At 37.1% G+C, this 26133-nt stretch overlaps 6 protein-coding genes and 1 non-coding gene across 8 annotated transcripts; 4 read left to right on the forward strand and 3 right to left on the reverse strand.

Annotated features, from left to right (window-relative positions):
- Positions 1-130: 130 nt before the first annotated feature.
- On the reverse strand, positions 131-1078 carry LOC140780107 (dirigent protein 22-like). The gene has a single exon (XM_073125446.1). The coding sequence runs from the start codon at positions 990-992 to the stop codon at positions 318-320; it is 675 nt and encodes a 224-aa protein (XP_072981547.1). The 5' UTR covers positions 993-1078; the 3' UTR covers positions 131-317.
- A 1669-nt stretch (positions 1079-2747) lies between these two features.
- On the forward strand, positions 2748-6106 carry LOC140779651 (probable ubiquitin-like-specific protease 2A). Of its 2 annotated transcripts, XR_012107384.1 has the most exons (10): positions 2748-2884; positions 3585-3777; positions 3852-4019; positions 4101-4232; positions 4696-4777; positions 4858-4968; positions 5073-5140; positions 5446-5514; positions 5632-5738; positions 5819-6106. XR_012107384.1 is itself a non-coding variant. In XM_073124839.1 (9 exons), exons 1-9 carry the CDS (start codon positions 2857-2859, stop codon positions 5657-5659), a joined length of 879 nt encoding a protein of 292 aa, XP_072980940.1. In that variant the 5' UTR covers positions 2748-2856; the 3' UTR covers positions 5660-6106. The 2 variants fall into 2 exon arrangements, 1 of the variants encoding a protein (XP_072980940.1); XM_073124839.1 differs by having other exon boundaries at positions 5632-6106.
- A 122-nt stretch (positions 6107-6228) lies between these two features.
- Positions 6229-9446, forward strand: LOC140779646 (uncharacterized protein C57A10.07). The gene is made up of 4 exons (XM_073124825.1): positions 6229-6361; positions 6508-7614; positions 7708-7832; positions 8880-9446. Exons 2-4 carry the CDS (start codon positions 7017-7019, stop codon positions 9198-9200), a joined length of 1044 nt encoding a protein of 347 aa, XP_072980926.1. The 5' UTR covers positions 6229-6361; positions 6508-7016; the 3' UTR covers positions 9201-9446.
- Positions 9447-11422: 1976 nt separating this feature from the next.
- Positions 11423-11509, reverse strand: LOC140758552 (small nucleolar RNA Z221/R21b). Its single transcript, XR_012104133.1, has one exon. It is a non-coding gene; the product is annotated as a small nucleolar RNA Z221/R21b (small nucleolar RNA).
- A 282-nt stretch (positions 11510-11791) lies between these two features.
- LOC140758062 (uncharacterized) lies at positions 11792-14175 on the forward strand. Its single transcript, XM_073094074.1, is given in 6 exon segments — positions 11792-12049; positions 12196-12260; positions 12346-12521; positions 13496-13604; positions 13812-13889; positions 13891-14175. Coding segments are annotated over 6 exon segments (906 nt in total). The 5' UTR covers positions 11792-11802; the 3' UTR covers positions 14122-14175.
- Positions 14176-15926: 1751 nt separating this feature from the next.
- LOC140758112 (serine carboxypeptidase-like 42) lies at positions 15927-21520 on the forward strand. Its single transcript, XM_073094147.1, has 10 exons — positions 15927-16516; positions 17984-18091; positions 18238-18330; positions 18532-18624; positions 18714-18799; positions 18916-19194; positions 19324-19457; positions 20236-20328; positions 20428-20545; positions 21107-21520. The coding sequence occupies exons 1-10, from the start codon at positions 16276-16278 to the stop codon at positions 21269-21271; spliced, it is 1410 nt and encodes a 469-aa protein (XP_072950248.1). The 5' UTR covers positions 15927-16275; the 3' UTR covers positions 21272-21520.
- Positions 21521-21609: 89 nt separating this feature from the next.
- Positions 21610-23860, reverse strand: LOC140758111 (pentatricopeptide repeat-containing protein At2g03880, mitochondrial-like). The gene has a single exon (XM_073094146.1). It carries the CDS (start codon positions 23639-23641, stop codon positions 22163-22165), a length of 1479 nt encoding a protein of 492 aa, XP_072950247.1. The 5' UTR covers positions 23642-23860; the 3' UTR covers positions 21610-22162.
- Between the last annotated feature and the right edge of the window lie 2273 nt (positions 23861-26133).

A 26133-nucleotide genomic window follows, 5' to 3' on the forward strand; every position in this document is an offset into this window, starting at 1 on the left:
TTAGAACATTTTATGAGGACCAAAATATCATATTTTCCATTTCATTTTAATTATTATTCCACGAACACCCTTCACCTCCTTAACATAATACTTATTAAAAGTCAAATCGTTAAATTTATAGAGGAAAATCTAAATCCCAAATATATCCTTCCATTGACCCTTCGAAATTCCAGCAATATCAATTTAACTCACGTACACAATAAGGTAAAAAATAAAATAAAAAAAGAACACCCAAACCTAAACACACGGCGTTTAGGGCCTCGGGTTTAATATTTAATAAGACTTTTGTTCAAATAGGACCCTAAATATTAAGAAAATCAACTAAAAATCTGATCTATACCCCAAGTGTAGAAAATCAAGGCACAAATATAAATACTAATTATTTTTAGATCCCATTTGAAATTCCTGCCGATGGCCCCATTGCTGTTATGAGACTGCTCCGGCGAAGCAGCAGGACCATCCTCATCATCACCATCATCAAGATCGGCGTCATCGAAGACATGGACATCCATCTCCACCACAGCATCCCCCGTGGTCTGATTGAACCAGTTGGTCTTCAGCAGAACATACCCACGTTTCATCCGGAAAGCCCCGGTCCCACCCACAACAGGCAACTCCCTGACCGGGTCCAGTATCCGATCCCTCCCCAGAACGGTGAGCGTACTCCCGTTGTACTCGCCGGAGTCGAGCACGAGGTTGACGGCCATTAGCAGCGACTGGTCGGACAGGGAGGCAACCGAGTAGAACCCCTGGGCCCGGCCCAGTAGCTCTGAGGATGGGCTTGGGCCTCGGGTTAGGGGGTCGTCGATCATGTACAGGTCGCCGAAGTTGATCGACGTGGAGGGGAGGGCCACCGGGCCGACGACAGATCGGATGGCGGTGGGGTTCCGGCCGCTGAGCGTGTCGTGCATGTAGAAGTGGAGGTCGGTGGTGTTCGCCGTTGTTATGGGGAGGAGGAGGAAGAGGGAGAGGAGGGAGAGGAGAGAAGCCATGGAATGGATTGGAATGGATCTGAAGAGGAAGAAGGTTTGGTGAGGGAGTGAGAGAATAAAGAGAGAGAGTAGGTATTAATGGGTGTGATGTTTGGTATCATTGGTTGGGAGACTGCTACCAAGAAGTTGTCTACTTCCTTCGCTTTGGAGTAAAGTTGTGGGATATTTACAACTACAGCCTTAGTTATTCTCTACTTTTATATTAACATATATCACGCCAATCGGCCAATATAATATAATTAATTTTAGATTATTTGGAGATTATTATTTTTTTACTTTTTATTTAAAGCTTAAATAAAATAAAATAAAATTTGAAGTTAAGATAATTATTTTGGTTTTCTTTGTTAAAACTGGGTTGAAATAGGAATGATAATTCTTATTTTTTTATTACTAAAATTAGAGGTTTATTTTAGGAATAATTACTTATGTGCTCACTTTTATTCTGAAATAAAGGTATAATAATTATTTTAATATAATATAAAATAAAAATAAAAAATAAAAAAATTATTAAAAATATTTTTCTGACGTGAGGGATAGATATGTAATTCTAAAATAGATATTTCTATTTGTTATTCTCATTTTATTTAATAATAATTAATTATATATTTACTTGTATTTAAAAATAAAAAATAATAATTTTTTAATGTGCTATAAATAAACAAAAATAAGATATATACTTTTAATCTTTTATGAAATTATGATAAATAATTTTTGCTTTAATTTAAATTAGATTAATACGATAGATATTAAAAATGAATTAATAATTAAATTAATGTGCAATATTATATATAATTAAAGTAAAGCATAACAAGGAGCGTATCATATTTTGAAACATGACCCAAATCACCAAAAAAAAATAGAGAGAAGAAATTATCAAGAAATTTGAAATTTAATTGCAATTTTTTTTTATTTGCAAATTTGGATCGAAAGTTATTGTATTAGCAAAATCAATAACTAAAATTGTATAACACCAAAACTACTTTTGAACCCTAAAACCCACCCAAAAGTAAAAAAAAAAAAAATCTACGGTCATCTTCTCTTTCCCCCCTCCTCTTTCGTCGACCTTGGCCATTAGAGAATAGACTTGGAATTCTAAGTCATCGTCAACCAAAAAGCCTCCAAAGTCCCAATAGTCCTTTTCTCATTTCTCTCTTCTTCTCTATCTCTCACAAATCATCTTCTACAATCATGGTGCCTCATCGTAAGCGACAATTTGTTGTAGCTTAAGGTAATGGAATAGTTATTACCTAGTGCATATTTTTTACCATTAGGTTCAAAAAATTTACCTCATAGTCAATCATATCTAAATTTGTGTAACTTTTTCAACGCTGATAAAATGGACAGCGAAAATGTTATTTTGATGCTAGTACACAAAACTGGTAATCTAATGATTGGATTATAGACATTGCTTCTAATACTCATCATAGTTGGAGTTTTTTTTAATTAGTCTTATCTTTATTGATGTTAAACATTAATGTGAAACTTATTAGATTGCAATCTGAAATAAAGAGGGAGAGGTACTTATGTATAGTAATTAGTAAGCAGGTAAATATATATATATTTACTATTTATATTTGTAAAAATTACCTATATCGGCATCAGAGTTGGGTAGACTTTTTGCACCCATTAATTTGGATCGAGTCAGAGTTAATCCATATGAATCGCGTGTGACTGGGCGGAATCAATTAACATCCGTGGCAACATCTGAGCCGTTGATTACAAACTAGTGTGTTTGCTGTTCTGGACAAAGCAGCAAGCTTGTCTTCGGTACCTCGCCTCACTGCTTCTCTTCTCTCCTCCGTCCTGCTCTTAGAAGAAGGAAAACGAAACGGCGATTCCTTCTTCTTCGCTGCAATTTTGCAATATGCCCCCGATCCGAGAAAAACGCCGCGGTAAATTTCTTAAAAGACCCCCTCATTTCTTACATTATTATTAGTATTTCTCTCCTCTTTCCAGCGAAGCTTCTTGCTCGAAGATGTAGGAACCCATCTGGGTTTAATTTGGATTCACAACGGTAGTGTTAATCTTGGTCTCTTGCACTTAATCGATAGGGATTTGGTGACGCCATTGGTGTTCACTTCCGAGGGGCTTGTTTCCAACCAAAATTTGTGGTTTTTTTATTTTATTTTTAAATTCCATTCTTTACCCTAGAGCGCAAAAGTACTTAAATTTGAGAGTTGAATTACTTTGTGAATATTGTGGTGGATCTCCTTATTTACTTGGCTTACAAGAGGAATCCAGTGGGCAAGCTGAAGACTTTTATGGTTTTATGAACTATAGATGTTAAAAGAGTAGAAAAAGTTTTCACTCTGAGCACCAATAAGGACTTGGATAGAAACGAAGAACAAAAAGAACTTGGCTGGTGAAAGATGATTCAGGGGATGATGGGAGTGATACATACTCTTGTTATTGTTTTTGAAAATATATCATTTTATATTTGTAACTCATATTCAAAGTTGCTTCTTTTGTTTGTGCATGTAAAAGAGTTAATCTAGGTTGATTTCAGCATTCTAGTACAAAGCAAGACCTTCATTATTGCAAATGGATATTTACGCAGGAAGACTGACGTACTCATTTTGTTGTATTTAATAGCATGTAACTGGAGAAGTTCTAAAATTGTAACAAGACAAGTAGCAAAGATGTTGAGGAGCTCTGGAAGTACCTTGCCTTCTTTCTACGACTCCCTTCCTAATTACAGGCGTTCAAAGCGTCTTAGAAATAACAGAACTGACAAATCAAATGAACACAAGAAGCTAGACACCAACATGTTTGAATCTTACTTGGAGTAAGTTCCTAATTTATCAAGATGTATCTTATCCATGGTTCCTTGCTTCAATAATCTGTTTTCTTCTTGTATAGGGATTTGTGGAGCAGGATTTCAGAAGATGAGAGGATATCCTTCGCTTACATTGATTGTTTATGGTTTTCTTTGTACAAGGACGAGTTGACGAGAACAAAGGTTCTTAGGTGGATTGATAGTACAAATGTATTTCCAAGGAAATATGTTTTTGTTCCTATTGTCTGTTGGTAGGTTTTGATTTCATATGAAAGTTTTTCTTCTAAGTAGAAATACAAGCTTCCATTATTGTTATGAACTTATGAAAATAGGAGACACTGGAGCCTCCTTATATTATGTCACTTTGGGGAAGAAAGCAGCTCAAAAGCTAATGGCCCATGCATGCTGCTGCTAGATTCACTGCAAGGGACGGGCCCCAAGAGGTTGGAGCCGGACATACGAAGGTTTGATATAGTTTTCTGCTTATGCCTCTTTTCCTGAAGCTTCTACTTTTCACCATAATGAGTCCTATAATGAACACCAGCTGTGAGCTCAAGTTTTCCTGATAATATAGGAGATTTCCTTATTTTGGCATCAATGTGTGCCAGCCCCCTAAAAGTAGGTGTTTCAGGCTCTAGCAAAGGCAGGCAATATTAGGCAATAGAAGTGCCAACTAGTCATTGAACTTGAAGGCTACTTTGTAACAGCAGAACCTACATAGGAGTCCAACATTTGAGTTCATGGAACTAGGCCCATCCCTTTTGTTTGAGATTCTAAAATGATTTTTTTTTTCATATAAGTAATCGAACATTTATTTCAAAGAAAAGTGACAATTTAAGAGCTATTTGAAGTACATCTCTGTTCTTTGTGTTCACTTTATACTCCAAGCAAGCTAGCAGTGATCCTTCTTTTTCTCCCTATCACCAGATTTGTACTTGACATTTATAAATCTCAAGGATGGAAGGAAAACAAAGAGTTTATATCTAAGATTCCTCTTTTAATTCCCAAGGTAACAGTCTTCTGTTACATCTTTTTGAATTTCTAGATCTTCTTACTTGCGGATCATTCAAGTAAATGAGTGCCTGGCAGGTGCCACAGCAGACAAATGGTGAGGAATGCGGTGCATTTGTTCTTTATTTTATATACCTCTTTCTGCAAAGTGCTCCAGATAACTTCACTCAAGAGGGATACCCTTACTTCGTAAGTTGTTAGTCTACAACCTCTTCTACCTAACTGAGCTTATTCCATTTGCATTTTGCCACAGCTTTCATCTTTTTACTGCGACTCTTTTTTCCTTTGTCCAGCTCAAGGAAGACTGGTTTAGTTTGGAGGACTTGGAGAACTTCCAGGAGGAAATTAATTCATTCTCGATGTAGGGCCTAATCTCCTTTCAAGTTGATTCTTTATGTGTGATGCATTAATCATTTGATGCCTAGGGCTTAACCTTCTTTCAAGTTGATTCTTTATGTGTGATGAATTAATCACTTGACGCCTAGCATGTACGGTCAATCTGTACATTTATTATGTTGAACATCCATGGATTTAACTAAATATTATATTATTCTCTCTACTGGTCCTTGAACCAGTTTGGAGAGCACTGTGGTCAATCAAGAGTGAGCTAAACTTCTCAACATACTCCACTGGTTTATTGATAACTGTTAATTCTATTCCAACCAGGAAAGTGAGAAGGCACATGTACTCCAAGAAGGAAGACTTGGAACTGAAGCAACGAAAATTTCGTAGCAGGTTTTGAAGAATCTTCGACCTGGCATCATCAATCTATTTATTTTTGTTTCAGTTGTATGATCTTCTAAAATCATTTTTGCCCGTTGCCAATGTACATCTATTCTTATTCCTCTACAGGAGCAAGGGCATCATACATGTTCAATGAAACCAGATCAGCTGAAGTCTGATATTTCAGAGAGAGTTATATTTCGACGCAGCAGGGACAAAACCTGGACAGCTATATAGTATCCTGAACCTCTAAATTGTTTTCTGCTTCATGTACCTTTCAAAATTGCAGTGTTGATATGGCCTTACTATCTTCTAGCCGCATCGATCATTTGAATACGCAAGACATCTGCTGGACTTGATGAACCAACCTTTGCTGATCGCTATGATCCTCTCGACTAGAAGACATTCAAGGGTAATAACAAGAAATGCCATCTGGAGATCTTCAAAAATCAGTCATCATCTTGGTGTTGTTCAACATTGTATATCTGGTGACTAATAAGACCTTGCATGAGTTGTATAATCCTCTCTGTGGTGGTCTACTAGTGAAACTACCACAATCTGCAAACATTTGTTGAAACAATGAAGAAATTCTATAGCTTTTACATGTACAATTGAGTATTTGTATCACTATGTGGTGATATAAGGATTATTATCTGAATTCTAAACTAATATGATTTAAGCATCGGTTTAATAAATATCTTAGCAAATAATAGAAAATAAGCACGAATCTTAAATCATCCTACACGAATCTAGAAGCTATATGAATCAGCCAAAGTCCCTTCTTTCCCGTTCTTCCTATCGCTACTAAACAAACAACTCGAAGACCCAGTTCCGAGTCCGACATCGATCAAATCACCAGGTTTTGCTCTCACTTCCCCTTCTCTTCCTGTCCTTTCCATTCGTCGGTCGATCTTAACGGGATAAATTCCTCTTTTTTATACAAGTTTCTAGCTTCCGGCTGCATTTGACCAGGAATTTAACGGTTCTTGCAATTTTTCTCTGCAGATATCCATCTGGATCTGATCTGATTTGCTCGCTCATGTGGCTATTCTGTCTGGGGTTTGCTTGACTTGTTTCTGTTTAGCCTATAGAGAGATTAAGAAGTATCAAGATTGGATCTTGTCACCTTATCGATCGAATCCTTCGAATTCTCATCTGGGTTTGGTTTCTAGATTAATACTTTCATCGGGGGAAGGCTACCTTATTCAAAATTTCTTCTTTCATATTCTTGCTATAGGAATTTTGATCCGTCTATCAGGGTATGCTTGGATTAGATCTTGTGTCCTTATAGCTCAGAACCTTTGATATCCCATCTGTGTTGGCTTAATAAAGGATATCTTTGTAGGATTCACTTCGTTTCTCCTTCTGTCGTCAAGAAGATCGTGCTTAAATTTTCAATTTCTGGGTATAAGTTACCAATTTTCGTCATATATCAATAATTTTTCTAACTTTCATTTGGGTTCTAGAATAATTCCATTATCTGTTTGCCTGGAAAAGAGTTAATCCATGTCATCATGAACAATCATTCATTTGGGCCAGGAAGTCCCAAATCCTTCCTTGCTTACCCCAGAGGAGACTTCGATTTAGAATCTGGAAATCTCTGGAAGTCTCGAAAGTCAAGAAATACATCGCTAGGTCCTCTCAAGATGCTTAAATCTGCCGGCAATCGTGTTCGGCATTTTTATAAGATGCACCCATTTGCAGTTTTCTTCATCTCATTATTCTTTGGGTTAGCCATTCTAATTTTTCTTTCTTCATATGAAAGCCGGTTTAGGATGGTGCGATACCAGATGGGTGATGATATGAATTTGGGTTCAGATTTTTATCCCTTTGCCAATCTTCGTAATCTTGTGATGGTTGCCGGGCATTCCATCTATACAAGCAACAGTTGTGCAAAGACGGACCTTGAGGATTCTTGGTTCTTAATGCCTTACCAGAAGCACCCAGGCCAAGCTGCTACATTTCTGGCACATATTAAGGAGGGGGTGGAGATCACAGCTAGAGATGAGGGAGCTCTTTTACTGTTTAGTGGTGGAGAAACTCGAAAGGATGCTGGCCCACGCAGCGAAGCCCAAAGTTATTGGGCTGTTGCTGAATCAAAAGGCTGGTTTGGTAAACTACTCACCAGTCATCCTCTATGTTGGCCTGTATAATTATCTTGACACGAGTGTACTGATCTTCTACAGCTTCTCTCTCTTCATCCAGGCAAACAAGACAGTGTCAGGAATAGAGCACTCACGGAGGAGCATGCAAGAGATAGCTTTGAGAACCTTCTTTTCAGCGTATGCCGGTTTCGAGAACTCACTGGGACATATCCACAAAATATAACTGTAAATGTTCTTTTCCTGTCATTGGAAATGCTTGTATATTGATTGTTATATTTTGCAGCCTTTAGCTTTTTAATATTGCTGAAAGTTTGAAGTATGATGACAACTAAAATGTTTTCAGGATAATATAAGTTCTATGTTGACAATGATTAATTGCTACCATTAGGTCACCCAGCACCTAATTAATCCTTATTTACCCTTCAAAAAGATCAATGTGAAACTTTGTGGCCAAATAGTTAAATATATCCAAAGATCATATTTGTCGAGCTTAGCAATTTGTAGGATTGCATGCCGAGAGAGCCAACTGCCACTTGCCAGATGTAAATGATTTGCTCTCCATTCATTATACATCTTGCAAATATATCAAGTTCAGAAAGCTTGTGCCCGGAATTAACATTTAGGTCTTCTATTGCATTCTTTAAAGCCAATGATGGATGAATCTGATAGGGCTGCTTATTTATTAAGTATGTGGAAAATGAATTTTGACATGCAAGGGTATGCATATTTCTTCATTTGAATATTTATCTTTTATTTGTTTCTTGGTTTTTTGTAAGTTTCCTTAATATATAAGTGCGTGAACCTGCTTTATTATCACTGAAATATATCGAGTTCTGAAAGCTTGTGCCCGGAATTGACATTTAGGTCTTCTATTGCATTTTTTAAAGCCTACAATGAATGAATCTGATAGGGCTGCTTATTTATTAAGTATGTGGAAAATGAATTTTGACATGCAAGGGTATGCATATTTCTTCATTTGAATATTTATCTTTTATTTGTTTCTTGGTTTTTTGTAAGTTTCCTTAATATATAAGTGTGTGAACCTGCTTTATTTTCACTGATCTAATCAAGAAACAGCAGTAATTCTAAGTGACTGGAACTTGTACTTATCCTATGTAGCTCCAAAAATAGCGACTTGAAGCAAGAGTTCAGCCTGCCAGCTTCTGAATCAACTTACTTACCAGCAGCTGCTTTATGACATTTAGGTTGTTGACAATGATACAATTTTATCGTAATTCACGCATGGCTATGCTCAATTTTTTTCCTTCTCAGGTTGTAACCTATGATTTCAAGGAAGAGAGATTTTCACATTTGCACCGTTCCGCACTTGGTTTCCCAGAAGATAGGTTCTTCTTTTCCGGTACCCCAGCTACTCCCACTGCAAAGGAAGCTGCAGTGAAAGGTGAAGCTTCTGTTAGGGCCCAGTTCCAAGAGGACCCTTATGGATGCTTAGGTTCTCTTCACCAGAAGAGGCTTAAAAGGGATCCATTTCATCGCAGTGTCCCTTATCCCAACGGATGCCCGGAACTGAGAGACTTGTTCAGATATTGTGGCCCAGTTCCTTATCCAGAATCACTTCCTTGGACCCAGTAGATCAGAACATGGATCAATCTTTCACTTTGCATTATCGAAGTTTAACATTGTAACATAACTTCTCCTGCTGAATGGGGCATGAAGTGTAAACATTTCTTTTGCTCTGCATACAGTGTAATCAAAGTAGATGCAGGATATTTTGTATCATGGAAATGGAATATGTCTAGAAACATCAGAACTTGTGATATTGCGCAAAATAGCTTGTTTTTGTTTCTGACTCAAACCTTAGCATTGGCAGTTGGGTTATGTTGTCTGCATTTCCAAATTATACTAGCTTTGATACAATGCTCCATAAGACCAATCTCAGGTGGAATAGAAATTATGTAAAACTTCAATAAAAGCTCAAATTTTTGTTCAGGATTTCAGAGATGCTTCTTACAATTTCATGTGTTTTTTCCATGACTAGTCCCTGCAAATTTCTGTAGTGGATACTTAGACATTGTGATTAATAATCTCAATCGAATAGGGTACTCTAAGGTATGCTTTCAGATATAAGAGCATTTTTTTTAATTTCTTATTAGTGATCAGTAATCTCTCTTGATCTAACAACATTTACTTCCATGCAACTAACTCATTACAAGCTTTTTCATGGTAGAGTCTCTTCAGGACTTGACTATAGAAGCTTGATACTTAGTCTTCTCCACTGCTTTCTTTACATATTCTCCATCAATGGGCAGCTTGAGGCAGTGATCTATGAGTTCTCCACAATTACACCCTCCATTAAACCTGGAGTAATTCACCTATGATCACAGTGAACATCACAAACTAAATTTCATGATCAAAATAGAACGATAATATTGGAATCCAATGCATTACAATGCAAGAGAATGAACCTTGATCATAATATCTATCACCTCCACCTGGAATATCTATCACCCGGACTCTTAATAGATTTTTCTACATCTTGTATGGGGATACTAATTCGTTATTATTATTCACACTCTGCCATATGAACTATATTCGTTATTGCCATTCACACTTGACTATATAAATAATGTTTACCATTTGATAATAACCTTAATATTCAACTAAACAAAATTAACAACACTAAGTTTTGATTCAAAAGCAATATTTTTTTATGCATAGTTTTAGATTTCAATCCATTTATGTAAGACATACAATTGATAATCATGAGGCCTTGATTTCTGGAACATCTGGATGTTTGAGTATAAAGATAAAAACATCATAGAAAACAAGAATTTAATCTAATTATACTAAATCATTGAGTTCTTGGTGAAGTAGCAGATTGCCTGCAGACTTGACTGCAGGAATATCCTGCATTTGGGTACTTGAAAATTTACGATTCACTCTACCACCTTTTCTGGATTTACATTTTAGCCTCATGTTTTAGACCTTATTATCAAAAAACACCTAATATTCCGTCAAAATCAAACTTCATATTTTCAAACAAAAAGTTTAGCATAACGTATGCTTTACTACTGCAGACAATTTTGTCACAAATATTTTAGATACTTTTTAACTTTTATGTTCAATAATAAATACTAGTTGAATATTTCCTAGGTGGCAAAACATAATTCTCTAATTCGATGGTCCTCAAAGTTGATTCAAGCGGCCCAGTTTATTCCTTTAATTATATTTTGCTCCTTGTGGCAGCATGAGTCTAAACTAACATACTGTATGTTATGTTACTTCCACTTAATTTAAGCACAAGCATTATCTTAACTCTAATTTAGTATTTAAAGAAGAAAATATAGTTGGGTTCTTGTTTGCATATATTACTATCAAAATGGGCCTGTATACAAAAACAAAATATTTTCAAGGGCATAAATAAAAATATAAACTTTTAGAGGGTTATAACATAAAAAAAAAAGGATTATAGAAGGGTATGCTTTTTTTTCATTTTGACACTAAGAAAAGAATAAAATCACACGGCGAGGACAAATTATTAGAGACGAAGAAAGAATCCATCAGATATAAAAGAGGAGTCCTCAATGCGCACTGGGGCGCAATTTAGTCCGCATCTTGGTTGGGCCAAAAATTAATTAATTTTCGCCCACATCATTTGGTTCTTCCTCTCATGAAATCTCATAATAATTCCAACAAAAAATAGAGAGAAAAGAAAAAAAAATTCCACTTTTTTGTTTTAAATCGGAGGCGAAATCCGAATCTTGAAATTATAGACTTAGAATCTGCATCGAAAAAATCAATCAACGGGAGAGAAATCAAAAGAAAAAGAAAAATTAAGAGCGAGAGAGAGAGAGAGGCTCAGAGGAAATCTGGGTAGAAACTTGGTATCAGCACAGATTAAACATCAGAGTGGTGCATGACTACATTTCTCATCACAGCCAATTCACAGAGATCTCACCAAAAGATCAGAAAAATTTTGAAAAAAAAATCACCCAAAACCCTAACCCTAACCCTAATTTGGAAGAGAGGAAGGAGACTACTACTGCGGGAGGAGAGGAGGGCCGAGAGGCTGTTTATAAAGCTGCTGACCTCCCGGAGAAGCCCTAATTTAGAGGGAAAATGACCTGACTACCCCTCTGGGCTCGGCCTTTGAATTATTGTGGGCCGGCCCAAAAGTGGCATGATAAGAAGGTGCTGATAGGTTGCCATTTTAATCCGAAGAAATATTCGAGAGATGGATTTGGTTGCAGTGGGTGCTTGGAGTTGGATTGGATCATTAAGAGTTCGTGGGAATAATTCTATCCCGCTCTCTCCTTTTCCCTTGTTAAGAATCTCTTGCCCATCGCTACGTTGTGCCAATGTTTCTCTTGTAAGGCATGCCAAGAAGTGGGAGATTTACGCCGAACCACTCGCTAAAGATACCACCTTTGAAGGCGTTGAAGAAGAGGCAGATGAGGAATTTATTGAAGATTTTGATGATGGTAAGTAACTAGCTACTTGCAAAAGTTGCTAGTATCTCTAATTTTTTGGTAAATTATGCTGGAGTCTTGTAGACAGAGATTTAGGGTTCTATACAAATAGTCTTTTAATTGCTGTTCTCATAGTTTAGATGCATTTATCTTTGCAGATATAATCATGGATGATAGTGAGGATTTTGAAGATGATTTTGAGACAGATGATGCAAACATTTATGTAAGATGACATAAGTTCTTAATTCATTGTGATAATATATGTGATGCAATATGTGCAACTAAGTTGGATAAACTTAAATCTTAAGGTTGGAGATGGAGGTGAAGGTGGGGGAATATCTCTCGCCAATTCACAGTGGGACAAAGAAGTTTTGGCCATGGCTGAGGAGGTTTCGATGTCATTTGGAGGCGACTTGAAACTATATGCTTTCAAGACATCGGCAAATGGTATCATCAAAGTGCGCATTGAAAAGCTTTCCAGTAAGTAAGTAGCAGTTGTCAATTTATTGTCATAAAGAAGTAGCTTCCTAATTTGCATGTACCGAGGCCCATGAAATAAGAAGGAACCAATATTGCAGTCCTTCTTACCTATGGTTGCAGTATTGATAGGAATGTAGAGGTTTAACTTGTAGCTCGCTTCCACCTTCGGGAAAAATAAACGGCGAAGTCATACAAGAGATACTTATTGAGTCCCGAAATATTTGAATCCATCCAATGAATGGTAATTACTACAGATATAATTTCCGGAAATGAGTGGTATGCAATGCTCAGGCTGCAATTGTAATACCATCTGCTAGTATTACTAGAGATTACTTTAAGATACTCTGTCCAGTTAGAATTGAGTGTACTGGTTTACATTCTGTTATCCAAGTATTACAAGGAGATAACTTCATTTCAGTTGTATTTCCAGAAATGAGATTGAAGACTGAAGTGCTCAGATGGTAGAAATAATTCTTATACCTTAATGACATTACCCCTTGCCGTGAACAGGAAAGGAAGAGCTGAGTCCATATGCTAGATTCATTCAATAATTTTTGTCAGCTATATTCACCTGTTTATTACCAGTTGATCTTTAAAACGAGATCCATCAGCCCTTCTTTTAAATTGAGCAAGTTTCTTGGTACAAAATTGTAGAAACAACATATCATAACACTAGAATTATTTGAAGAATGTTGATTTACGATGATATACCTGAGATGTTCTCTGCCCTCTAGGAAAGTGTGGTTCCTCTTTAGTCAGGTATAAGCATTAAATCGATCTAGTATATAAGTTTACATTGTATGTGTCAGTATGGTGGTTGTTTTGCTTTACCTGATAACCTGAATAACAAAAAATATCTCCCACCATCATGAAATTGTCAAGTGACTTATTTGGTACTTGCTATAGAAGATTACCTGCTAAGGTATTATTCATTGTTACCTTGCCAATTATAATTTTTAATGAAAGGTTTGTCCATAGGTATGGCTCTCCCAGTATGAGTGATATTGAGGCTTTCTCTAGGGCATATCAATCACGTTTGGCTGAAGCTGAACTTGCTGGAAGAATACCAGAGAATATATCCTTGGAGGTAATTCACTTGATTGTTCTTACAATGCTTATTAATCGAGGACAAAAGAAAATAAATTAGATGTTCCAATTGTGATTTTGGCTGTTCAGACAGTCATTTCTGTTTTTCCCTCATTGCCACAAACAGAAAAGTATGGAAGAAATCATCCTATGTTAACATCATTTTTTTCATGGTATAATGCACTTACTCCATCTCTTCACCCTGAAGGTATCATCTCCTGGTGTGGAGAGGGTCCTTCGCATCCCAGAAGATCTCGAGCGGTTCAAAGACCGTGCAATGTATGTGAAAGTACACCAATGTTGCTGATGCAACAGCCTCACCTCAAGAAAGTGATGGCATTTTCAGACTCATTTCCTTTGATACAGAATTATGCCAATGCACTTGGGGCATAGCAGATGTCAAGATAAATAGACAGCAAGCAGGGAAGGGAAGGCCACTAAGCAAGAAGCAAAGAGAATGGCGGTTGCAGACGCCATTCGAGTCTCTGCGGCTAGTTAGAGTGTACTCTGATTGTTGAGATACACTTCATATTTTTCAAAGGTTCTGTTCTTGATAGCAAATGGTAAAGAAGTTGTATCACTTTCTTGTTTCTGATAAACCCGAGTAATTTAATTAAATCAACACCTTGCTGGTAATCTGTTTATGTCTTAGTACTTGAAAAAAAATATATGTCTCAGGATTATGAACACAAAATTTGTATAAATTTGCATGACCAAGTTTAGAAAATGACACAAGATTTGACAATGGCCGACAAGTTGTGCTTCTCCTCTTCTACCTATTATCCATGGCAAATAATATTCCTGGTACTTAAACTCAGCACATTCAAAATACTGATGTTTTAGACTTCAAAGTGCAAACAGTGCTACCAAACGAAGTTCAAAGCATTCCTCATTTCAACGTATTGTATATGGATTTCTATCAAAAATTATAAAAGAAGAAGAAAACACTATTTATATTACTGTTCTACTTTCTCAAAAATCTATAAATATATGTATATATTTTCAAAACATTGGAGTCAAAAGCTATATACTCGATAGTGTAAAGCCATAGCCCATAGGCCAAGTTGGAAAAAACATCTCATGAGAAATCCAAAAAAGATCTTTGACCAACAGTATTATTCGCTTGACCACAGGGAACCTCATGAGGAGCCATTACACTAGCCAGATCCTATAGATTCCAGGCATCAACTTTGTACCATTAATATTTTGTTGAATTTTTAACCAACCAAAGTACAATACTGTTCAAATTTATTATAAAACTAATCTAACTTTTGTCACATTGTTACGTAAATCTCATCTCATCTCTCATTCCCAAAATCCTCTGAGTGTTCCATTAAATTATAAATTATTTTAAATATAAATCTTTTGATAGGAAGCATAATAATTTTACATAACTTGGACTATTGGGTGGTCTCAGGGCACTCAAATATTACTCTACTATATGTACATGAATTGACTACCAAAATTTCAGTGAACAAAGTTCAAGATTGGTTGTAATGGCCATTGATTTCTCTACCTACTTTGAGCACCACCAGAAGACTACTTAATACTACTTGTCAAGTGGGTCATTGAGAGACCCAAAAAAAAGAAGAAGAAAAAGATGGTACATTACACTACAACAGCCTTTTTGGACTTGCAATTAGTCCAGTCGGTCCCAAATGCATTGCAATTACTCCTAGCAATTGAGTAGCCAGCACTCTGAAGTCTGAACCTGCCTGTCATTTTCTTCTGCTCCCAGTGTTAATGGACTCTAATTACTCTCTAACAAATGGATTTAAGAGGGCTAATCCTGATTGCCCCACCACAAAATAAGAGGAAAAGAAGAACCTCACATCCAGCAATAATATTATGCCAATGGGTTTATATTGCAAATCTTAGTGAAAAATCAAGTTTGATGACATGACATCAATAATTAACACCTCTATTCTTTGATTAGATTTAGCCTAATTCTATCATTAAAATTCTGTTCCTTATTTCATTAAAACGTACTTAATCGTTTTTCGATAGAGTTGGCTTAGTTATCCATTTTATATATCGAAAGAGATTAAATCCATAATCAAGCAAAATAATAATAGTAATATTTTTGAAAGATGAGTTGTAAAATAAAGTTATCATAAACAAAACATATACCTAGAGCACATAATTTATAAAAAATATATATATCCTATTAATTTAAGCTTCCCACACATGAGAACAAGAAAGCTAAAGCCATTTGGGTGTTATCATCATTAGCTCAACACTCCTATTAGAAACTTTATGAGCTTGCCACGTGGCAGATGTGGTTTTTTTTTTTCTCCCCTGTCTCCACCTAACGGCTCTTTCTTGCCTTCTTTCTTTCCATATTTTTTTTCTCGTTCTCTCTCTTACCTTCGATTAAATCCAAAGCAGCCCGGCCTTCGAATCCTTCCCAATTTTGGCAAAGCGGCTCGAAGCCAAGATGCTATCATACCGCCCTCTGCGAAAACGCCTAAAAAGCTCTCGCCTTTGAGCCGAACTCCTCCGGATTTCACGTGCTGAGCTTAACAGAATGCACAGAGATTTGTATTATATAGCCGCATTCCTGTGATCCTATCCCTTTCTCCTCCCACCTCCCTCCACTCCAGTCTACTATATAACTCGGGAGGAGAGGGAAAAAGACCGCCTTGGTCTTGTTTCTCCTGTGGAATTAAAAGATGGGTCAGTGGAAATGGTGGGTTGTTGTGGTTCTAGTATTAGTGGGGAGAGGGAGAGGAATTGAAGGGTACCCAGAAGAGGATTTGGTGAGAGGTTTGCCAGGGCAGCCGAAGGTGGGATTTAGGCAATATGCAGGGTATGTGGATGTGGATGAGAAGGCTGGGAGGAGCCTCTTCTACTACTTTGCTGAGGCTGATGGAGATCCAGACATGAAGCCTCTCACTCTGTGGCTCAATGGAGGTATTCTTATTCTTCCATGGCTGTTTCACTGTTACATTGTGGTTATTTAGATTGTCTTGTTCATGTGTGTTATTGTTGGTCATAGATGTGTTCTTTGTTTACTTTAATAGCATGATTTGTCTTTTTATTTTATTGTTTGTGGGTATTTGTACTACTAGCACTGTTGCATTAGTATTTAAACTATACGAAGATACCATCTTGTAAGAGTTAATCCAGGAAATTAATTCCTCCCTTGGTTTACCCATCATGCAAGTCTTTTGGGTCCTTCTTGGTTCCTTCTTTGATGTAAAAGCTGCAAACAAATTCTGCTTGCAGTTATAGGTTTTTGTCACGATTCAGGCTCTGAGACCTCTTGCCCTCTTGGTTGCCTTTATAATGGCAACCGTACTGCTCTGTTGGCTTACTGTGTCCCCAAAACAAGGCTTCGATAGTCTGTAACATTGACAGAAGAAATTTAGCTTTTTTGCTTTGTTTCTCTGCCCCTACGAAACAGAAGCTGTCACAATTATATATGTGCCGTGTGTGTGTTGTTATTTTCAATAGAATGGGCCTGTTCACAGTTGTGTTCTTGTCGAGTAGCAAGTAAATTGGATTTTGTGCACAGAAAACGAGGTCTTGTTAAAGAGAAAGAGAGATGAGAGAGAAGAGAGAGGTTTTGTTACCAATTATCTGTCTCCTTTGGTTCATCGACTCTCATATGCTGTAAAAGTCATAGTCAACGATAAAGATGTTGGATTCTCTAGCCAATATTCGAAAGTATTATCTTCTGTCTGTTTAGAGTTATTTTTTCTACTCATTATTCTCAGCAGGTTGAGATTTTTAGCTAAGTTGGCCATTTCCTTTGTCTCTTCATTTACAAGCAAAGGGGTGTTCAGATCATGAGATCAGACTTCTTTGTAGTTTTGAGCCATGTCTTTCTTTATACCACAATGGCGTTCAACTTCTAGTGTTGATGCAATCTGTCACTGGAAGGATTTCTGTTTGCAATATAAATTTTTATATTTTGATTCTCCATTCTTCCCTTTTTCTCGTCTTTGAGGCGGCGATCATTATGTAGTTTTATTGGCAAGTAGTGATCTATAGACAATTTAAGAACATTCATCTGTTTCTATCATCTTCAGAAGTAATTTTGGGAAGCTTGAAACTAGAAAGAAGAGAATATGTTGTACTGATTCAACTTGGTTCGCACCTATTACAATTAAAAGAACTGAATTAACATGTACATCCATTACAGAACATGAGAGTAAAACATATCTTTACTGAAGTCATTATACTCACATGCATCCTTTCTTCTGAAAATCCGACTGTAGCTTTGAGTTGGTGTACTGCTGGTGGATAATAATCTGCCATTAGCTATCTCCAAATTTAAAGACTAATCTTTCTTTATGAAAAGCATGAATTCGAAGTACAGAGTGTTATTTTCTTTTTGCCCAATCTTCATTTGTTTATGGCCGAATCAATCTTCAGGTCCAGGCTGCTCTTCAATTGGTGGGGGTGCGTTCACTGAATTAGGACCGTTTTATCCAACGGGCGATGGTCGGGGCCTTCGAATAAACAAGAAGTCATGGAATAAAGGTTAGATTATGTTGTAAACAGCCCTGATATATGTGGAGATTGCAAAATGCAAAAGTTTACAGCCTTTCAGATTGCTTCCTTCACTCATACATACGTTTTGAGCAGCGTCGAAACATTATTAATTTCACCATTTCGCATATTCACAGTATCCAATCTCCTTTTTGTTGAATCTCCTGCTGGAGTTGGATGGTCTTACTCAAATACAACATCTGATTATACTTGTGGAGATGCATCAACTGGTAAGTTCAGAGGCCTAAGTATCCCTCAAGTTATGATTGACTGATAAATTTCAAAACCTCCCTCTTCCATCTTTCTTTCTTTCCTCAATAACCCAGAGAATTGTTAATCTTACTTTGATACAATGGGTTATTACTTCTGATGTAGCCTCAAAGTGGTTTGCGTCTATTGTTCTGATTGTATCTTTGTTATGATCATGGAAGCTAATGACATGCATAGATTCCTGCTGAGATGGTATGACAAGTTTCCTGAGCTCAAATCTAGAGACTTGTTTCTGACTGGAGAGAGCTATGCAGGTTCACAAGTATTAAAGAGTTTTTGCTTTAAAATGCTTCTATATTTTTCACATCATCATTGAACGAAGAACTTGAACAACTGGTTACAGGGCATTACATACCACAATTGGCTGATGTACTTCTGACTCATAATGAGAAATCAACTGGTTTCAAATTCAAGATCAAGGGAGTTGCTGTAAGATGACCTCCTGCTTCGAGAATTATTGTGTTCTTGTGACAATAGTTCAAATTCACCTGTTCTTTTTTCCCCCTCTTGTGTTACTTATACTAGTACTTGTGCATCTTGTATAGATTGGAAATCCACTTCTCAAGCTTGATAGGGATGTCCCAGCAACTTATGAGTTTTTCTGGTCACATGGTATGATTTCTGATGAGATAGGTCTAACCATCATGAACAAATGTGATTTTGAAGATTATGTATTCAATAGCCCCCACAATGTCACCACATCATGCAATGATGCCATTGCGGATGCAAATCAAGTAGTCGGAGATTACATCAACGATTACGATGTGATCCTTGATGTATGCTACCCCGCAATAGTAGAGCAGGAGTTGCGACTGCGGAAATATGTATGTACTGCATTTCAACCTACAAGCTAGATGGATATATAGTTGTTTGATGATCTATATGTATCTTCTTCTTTGTCTCACCCTTTGACATATCATTAATGATATTTCTCTGTTGTTTTTGTATGACAGGCCACCAAGATCAGTGTGGGAGTTGATGTGTGCATGACTTATGAAAGGCGTTTTTATTTCAACCTTCCAGAAGTACAGCAGGCTCTTCATGCCAATAGAACAAATTTGCCATATAGTTGGAGCATGTGCAGTGAGTAAGCATTCTAAATTCTACACCAGATGACTTGTGATAATTTAGCAAGAACAGAATCATACACTATAATTTGTTACAAGGAAACAAGATTTGCATATGGATGCAAAAAAGTTCTCATAGTTTATGATCACCTAAACAGGGACTTACAGCATGAGGACATACCCATATAGGGAATTAGAAACTAAGCACCTTACATTTGGCAGAGTTTAGAGTTCCTTACTCATCAAGAAAAATTCTATCTTCCCGTGTAAATATGTACCTTCTGTTGTTGCAAATATAACCATCTATTGCATCATCATTATGTTTTGACTTGTGATAATAAGATCAGAGAAACTGATTTACTATTTTGGACTCATGATCTGCAAATAATGTATCCTTTTGTGACAAAGATTTTGACAAAACTATATCCACAGTTATTCTTCTATGTAGTAATACTTTAATCCCTATGCATTGTAACTTGATGAATGAATTTTTTGTGATAATTCTTTTCGAAAATACTCTTGTCAATAAGACTGCTAATTGAAAGCAAACATTCTAAAAGAAAACAGTGGCCAGTGAGTCATGAAAAGCATCTTCCTCCTTTTAAAGATATTAATATTGCGCTTATGTTCCAACCTGATATTTTGCAGCAAAGTTCCAACATTATAAACCAGATTACATTTTGTTCTTACCAGCAATATCTTCAAAATTACAGTGCTAAACTTACAAATGCACTGCCGAACTAGCAATGAATTTGTCCCATGTAATTGATATTCTTGACTCTCTAAATTGTGTGCCAGGGTTTTGAACTATAGTAATACTGACGGAAATATCAACATCTTGCCTTTGCTCCAGCGAATCGTGAATAATAAGATACCAGTTTGGATTTTCAGGTAAAGAATGTTATTCTATGCTAAATTTGTCTAAAGTGGGTAAAGTAAGCTGTTCTATGTTGAGATTGAACGATGACTGACAACTAATTCCAAATACAGTGGTGATCAAGATTCTGTTGTCCCTCTCCTTGGTTCTCGTACACTAGTTCGAGAACTAGCTCATGACTTGAAGTTTGGTGTAACAGTCCCTTATGGGGCTTGGTTCCACAAAGGCCAGGTATAATTCTATATGACCTCATCAACTCTATATACTTGTCTGTTCTCCTGAGGTTTCTGGTTGTAGTTACAATGCAAATAACAGTGCCTGTTCCAACTATTTTTCTCTTTAGAAGAAAATTGCATTAATTAAACAAAAATAAGCCGATAGGCTACAAAAATCGCTGCACAAAATGTGGCTAAGAACGTTCCCTCTTAAAAATATCAAATCTATTCAAACAGCCTAGGTTTGCTAGCCAATCTGCTGCCTCGTTCACCTTTCAGTAAGCATCGTACACTTGAATTTCCCTGAACTCTTATCTCTTCATAAAGAGCACCATTGTTGTCTCTTACAATTCATCTCTATAGATATCCCATCTTAAACTACAAAAGTTGCACATCACATTTATTCTAAGTTGCCTCACTAGATAATGAAACTATAGTCAGCAAATTTAATAGTACCATTATAGAGCTTTGTTGATCATAGTTTGTTTATTAAGTTCAATTTTAACCCTGCTACCTTTTACATGCATATTGAAACAAGCACTCACTCATGGCTTCTATTTCTTGTGTTCATTGCTAGGTTGGTGGCTGGGTAACTGAGTACGGAAAATTGTTGACATTCGCCACGGTGAGAGGAGCTGCTCACATGGTACCCTATGCACAGCCAGATAGAGCTCTCCGCCTCTTCCGTTCGTTTGTAAATGGCAAAAAACTGCCAAATTCAACCGATCCTTCCCTTGATTGAAAATTCCTCAAACAACTGAGGAGGTCAAGTGTTAGGCAAAGTCATAGTGCTCATAGCTTAGGACGGTTGTGTGTTACCCTTGCAGTAGAAAGATAATGGATTTTAAAAAATGTTTGTTCTTCGGTCCTTACCATTCCATTCTGCAAATGTAGTTAAAATGTGATCATCCTCATGTATTTGCTTTAAAATTTGTTTCAGTTCAACTGTGTTTGAAAGGCAATATTTTGGCAAGCAATTTGCTTTCCCTTTCGATTGGTCTTGTTTTGTTTCTCTGACTGCCGTAATAGAACATAATTGCATGCTTTGCTACTTAAATATAACTGATAGAGTTTAAATTAAAGGAGTAGCAGACTACAAAATTTTGTGATCTGTCACTTTAAGATAAAGAAGTATCAGCAATTAACATCTTTGTGATTTAATTGTCAGATGCTACAAAATTATTTGATGCTTGTAGGTCTCAAAAGTACCTTGTAATAATATTGCAAAGGAATTCTCGCCTCGCCTGTCTCTCCCTGCAGTCTTCTCTAACATCTCCCCAGCTCAAAAATACATCTGCTTGAAGATGACATCTAGACTGACTCGATGACTCCCCAGTGCTTCATAGCTAAAAAGTGCTTGGAATTTCAGACTGACAGTTGCTCTAATTTTGTTTAGCTCCAGCCATGGATAAAGATCCCTTTGTATTTGAACGAGGTGTGAGAAATCTAGACTTTTAATCATCCTCATCAGGGAAGAAGGATTATAGATGGATTGTCATACCAATCAGCACACTGGACACATGCTTAGCAGTTATGCCCTTTCGGAATTGCCGTGTACTGACACTATAACAGGCTTCATTTTGAGATTTATGTTGACTATGCTGAGTGTTGGCATGGCATATACTGATCCAAATCACCCACAGTCACCTTCTGAGGTGGCCATCTCTTGAATTAACCCATCAAATACCTCAAGCATTCTCCTTGTTAAAGGATGATAAATATCTCCTTGGTAAAAAGCATGAACTCTTCCCTTCACAGCAATCCAGCTACACCCTGGAGTCTTCACCATACCCAAATTCCTCATCCTTGATCTCAGTTCAGCTACAGAGTCCCACTGGCCAACAGCATCATAGATACCACAAAGAGCCACATAATTACTAGAATTCCCTGACTCCAATTCAAATAGCCTCTGGGCAGAAATCTCTCCAACATTCACATTCCTATGGACAGCACAAGCACTGAGCAATGCACCCCAAACACTAGCTGAAGGTTCCATCGGCATCCTACTTATCAGCTCCAGAGCATCTTCAATGTTACCAGCACGCCCTAAAAGGTCCACCATACAAGCGTAGTGCTCGACGGTAGGGTTGACCCCATGAGCTCTGCTCATTGACTCAAACACTCTCCGACCTTCGTCGAGGAGGCCAGAATGGCTACAACTAGATAAGATGGATGTAAATGTAACACAATTCGGCTTCACCCCTTGAGATAACATCTCCTCGTAGACGATCAATGATTCCTTCCCTTTGCCATGAACACCATAGCAAGCTATTAAAGTAGACCAAGTAACTACATTCTGCTCATGCATGCTCAAGAACACCTTTTTCGAATAACCCAAGTTGCCACACTTGGAGTACATGTCGATCAAAGAATTCCCAACAGCGAGATCTGAGTTGTCCATTAACCAGCGAATCACCTTCCCATGAACTGCCTTGCCACTTACCAAGTCCCCTTCTCTGCCACACACATTCAGAATGCTAGGTATAGCCCTCAAATCTGTTTCCACCCCCTCCCAATGCAACCTCCGGAAAAGACCAAGCGCCTCTACTGCTCGCCCGGATCTCGCAAGCCCAGAGATCATCGAATTCCAAACCACAGAATCTTTCTCGGGCGTTGACTCAAACACCTTGATCGCTTCATTCACTAACCCGCATTTGGCATACATATCCAAAACACTACTCTGTACAATTACATATCTGTCGAACCCAAGATGGATGACCCAACAATGGAAGGCCATCCCAAGCGAAACATCACCGATGCCTGCGCATGACTTGAGAAGTGAAGGGAAGGTAAAGCGGTCAGGGAGGAGAGAAGAGGCGATGAAGGGGTGGAGAAGGGAGAGAGACGAGCCGAAGAGATGGTTTTGGGCGTAGGAAGAGAAAAGGATGTTGTAAGAGTGCATGGTTCGGTGAGGCATTTGGTCGAACACTTGGTGCGCGAGGTGGAGAAGGGAGCAGCGTGCGTAAAAGAGGACGATGTCGGTTTCGAGGGTGGGGTGGGGGAGGAGGCCATGGGTAATGGCTTGGGCGTGGGCTTGGTTTCCTTGGCGGAGCAAGGAGGAAGCGGCGCAGGTTCTTAGGATGGAGGAGAGTTGAGTCGCTCTACATGACATCAATAAGGTAGAGATGAAGTTCGATTCTCAACGGCTAATTTTGTCTACTGGTAAATCAGGTCGCGGAGCGAGGGAGATCCGTCTGGGATCCGAAGGATAGCGGGTTTTTGCTTCGGTCCGGGCTTGTCCCATTTGAGTCCATCCATATGCCTCCTTGGATAAGCGTCAATATATCGATCGCGTAAATCAGACGGTCATGATGTGATCATCATATGAACGTGATAAATTATTTGTAATATATGTATATATTCTTTTGTTTGATAAATATCTAATTATTATTATTTTTAAATATATTACTTTGCACATTATTTTTTTCTAATTATATTATCTTGATATTTTATCAAGTAAAAAATAGTATATACCCTTAATCGAAACTAACGTATATATATCATAACAAGGGTATTGATATCTTTTTATAATTAACTTGATGAAATTTTAATTAAATTTTTTTTATTTAATTTTTTTTATTATTTATATATATCTCTCATTAGTTTAGGATTGATTTAAATTAAATATAATAACAGATAGAAATAAAGAATCATATTCAAATTAAAGGTTATCTCCAAATATTCAAATTTAATTTATTTAATATTAAATAACATCTCTTATAATTAAGTCATAATCATATCTATCACAATTACATATAACAGAGAAATCTTAACCGAAGAAAAGAACATGTAATCAGCACACTTAATCAAATGTTAGGCAATATGGTTTTGAAACTAGTACAGCCAGTATATTATAATCTTTAAAGGGGTATTAAAATATTTATCTATATATATATATATATGATTAAAATATAAGTTTTCAATAACATAAGAATATTTATCCAAAAAATTATCACCCTAAAAGAGATACAATATCAAACGCAACGGCACACAGATCCTTCAGCCCCTCCTCCTTCCTCTCCAACTCTTCCAAGTTCGTCTCCTGCTTTCCGAGCAATCTCTTGCATTCATCCACGTACTCTCCGGCCGCCGCCACATGCACGTACGCGTACTCATAATTCTCGTCTCGCAAGGCCTCGATCGCCGACCTGAGCGCCCGGCCGGCGTCGGCGTACCTCCCGACACACGCCGCGAGCACCGACGAAGTCGCCGGCGGCACGGCTTTCTTCGCCAGACGAGACGCATACGACGAGGTCGTCTTAGAGTTGGAGATGGCACTCTTGATGGCTACGATGGATAGGGTTTTGATGTCGTTGGCTTTCACTCCATGGGGATCGGATTGGAGCGTGGAGATGCATAGGGTGTAGTGTGTTGTTAGGTTGCATGTTTGTTGGATGAGATGGGTAGGAGTAGGAGTAGGAGGAGAAGGAGAAGAGGAAGATGAGGACGAAGAAGGTGGTGGAATGGAGAGGGAGTGAGTGAGGAGAAGAGAGAAGAAGAAGAAGAAGAGGAAGAAGAAGGAGAGGTTTGGAGCCATGGCGATCGATCAAGCAAGGTGGTGATGAGATGATAGGATTTGGGTTCTTAAATTATGATGCAGTGGGCTCAAGGCAATGCCTTTTTGGTCATGAGAGCACTACACTTGTCTCTTTCTAGCTAGCTATGTGGTCCACTAAAAACGCGTCAATATGTAGATCCTAGAGTGTTATTAATTTATTTTATTTCTCATCTCCATATGTAGCACTTTTCCATAGATGGATGGAGATTTTGTTAAGGCACAATTTATACATTAGCTTTAATTAAGAACAAATTATGGTGAGTAAGGCAACAAGGATTCAAGTTTAAGGGAGTGTGTCTCACTTTTAGGTGCTATTGATGAGAATATGTTTCAAGGTTTATGAACAACTATAAATATAAATATAAAGATTTAAGCTTTCTTTGTGTGTTGTAAAATCTCTTATTTACATAAATATCTTTAGTGATTTTTCTGTTCGCATGAATACTTATAAAAATTAACTAACATCATAAAGTTAATACAATGGTTAAATATATTTTACTCTTCTGTACTTTCGAAAGTTTCAAACCAGTTCTCACGCTTATGACTGAAATAAAATTGTTATTTTTTTTTATTAAACTTAACTGAATTTTATCAAAATAACCAAAATACCCATATCGTGCTTGTTAGAGAAGACTTACATATTTTAATATAATATAGCAAAATTATAAAAATAGCATTAGTACTTAGTTAAGTTTAACAAAAAAATTAACTATCTCAATTTAGTTATAAGTATAGGGACCGATTAAGAATTTTTAAAATATAGGATAAAAAGTAATTTTTAGGCATAAATACAAGTGGATAAAATATATTTAACCCTTAATATTTATTATGATATTTGCCGTTACACATATTTTCTATTTTTTACCGCACATATGAGACGTCATAAAATTTAGAGGGGTATATAAACAAATAATGAAGTATTAAGGGATATACACGCAAACCAAAATCTGCTGGGGTTACAAATGTAACAAACAGAAAAGTAAAGGGTGTTATTTACAAATTTCTCCAAGTCGTACGTCTTAACCGTTGTTAGTCCCACATCGGAT

Source organism: Typha angustifolia, chromosome 3, assembly GCF_048772165.1.
Source record: "Typha angustifolia cultivar Huaian chromosome 3, ASM4877216v1, whole genome shotgun sequence".
Lineage (NCBI taxonomy): Eukaryota > Viridiplantae > Streptophyta > Magnoliopsida > Poales > Typhaceae > Typha > Typha angustifolia.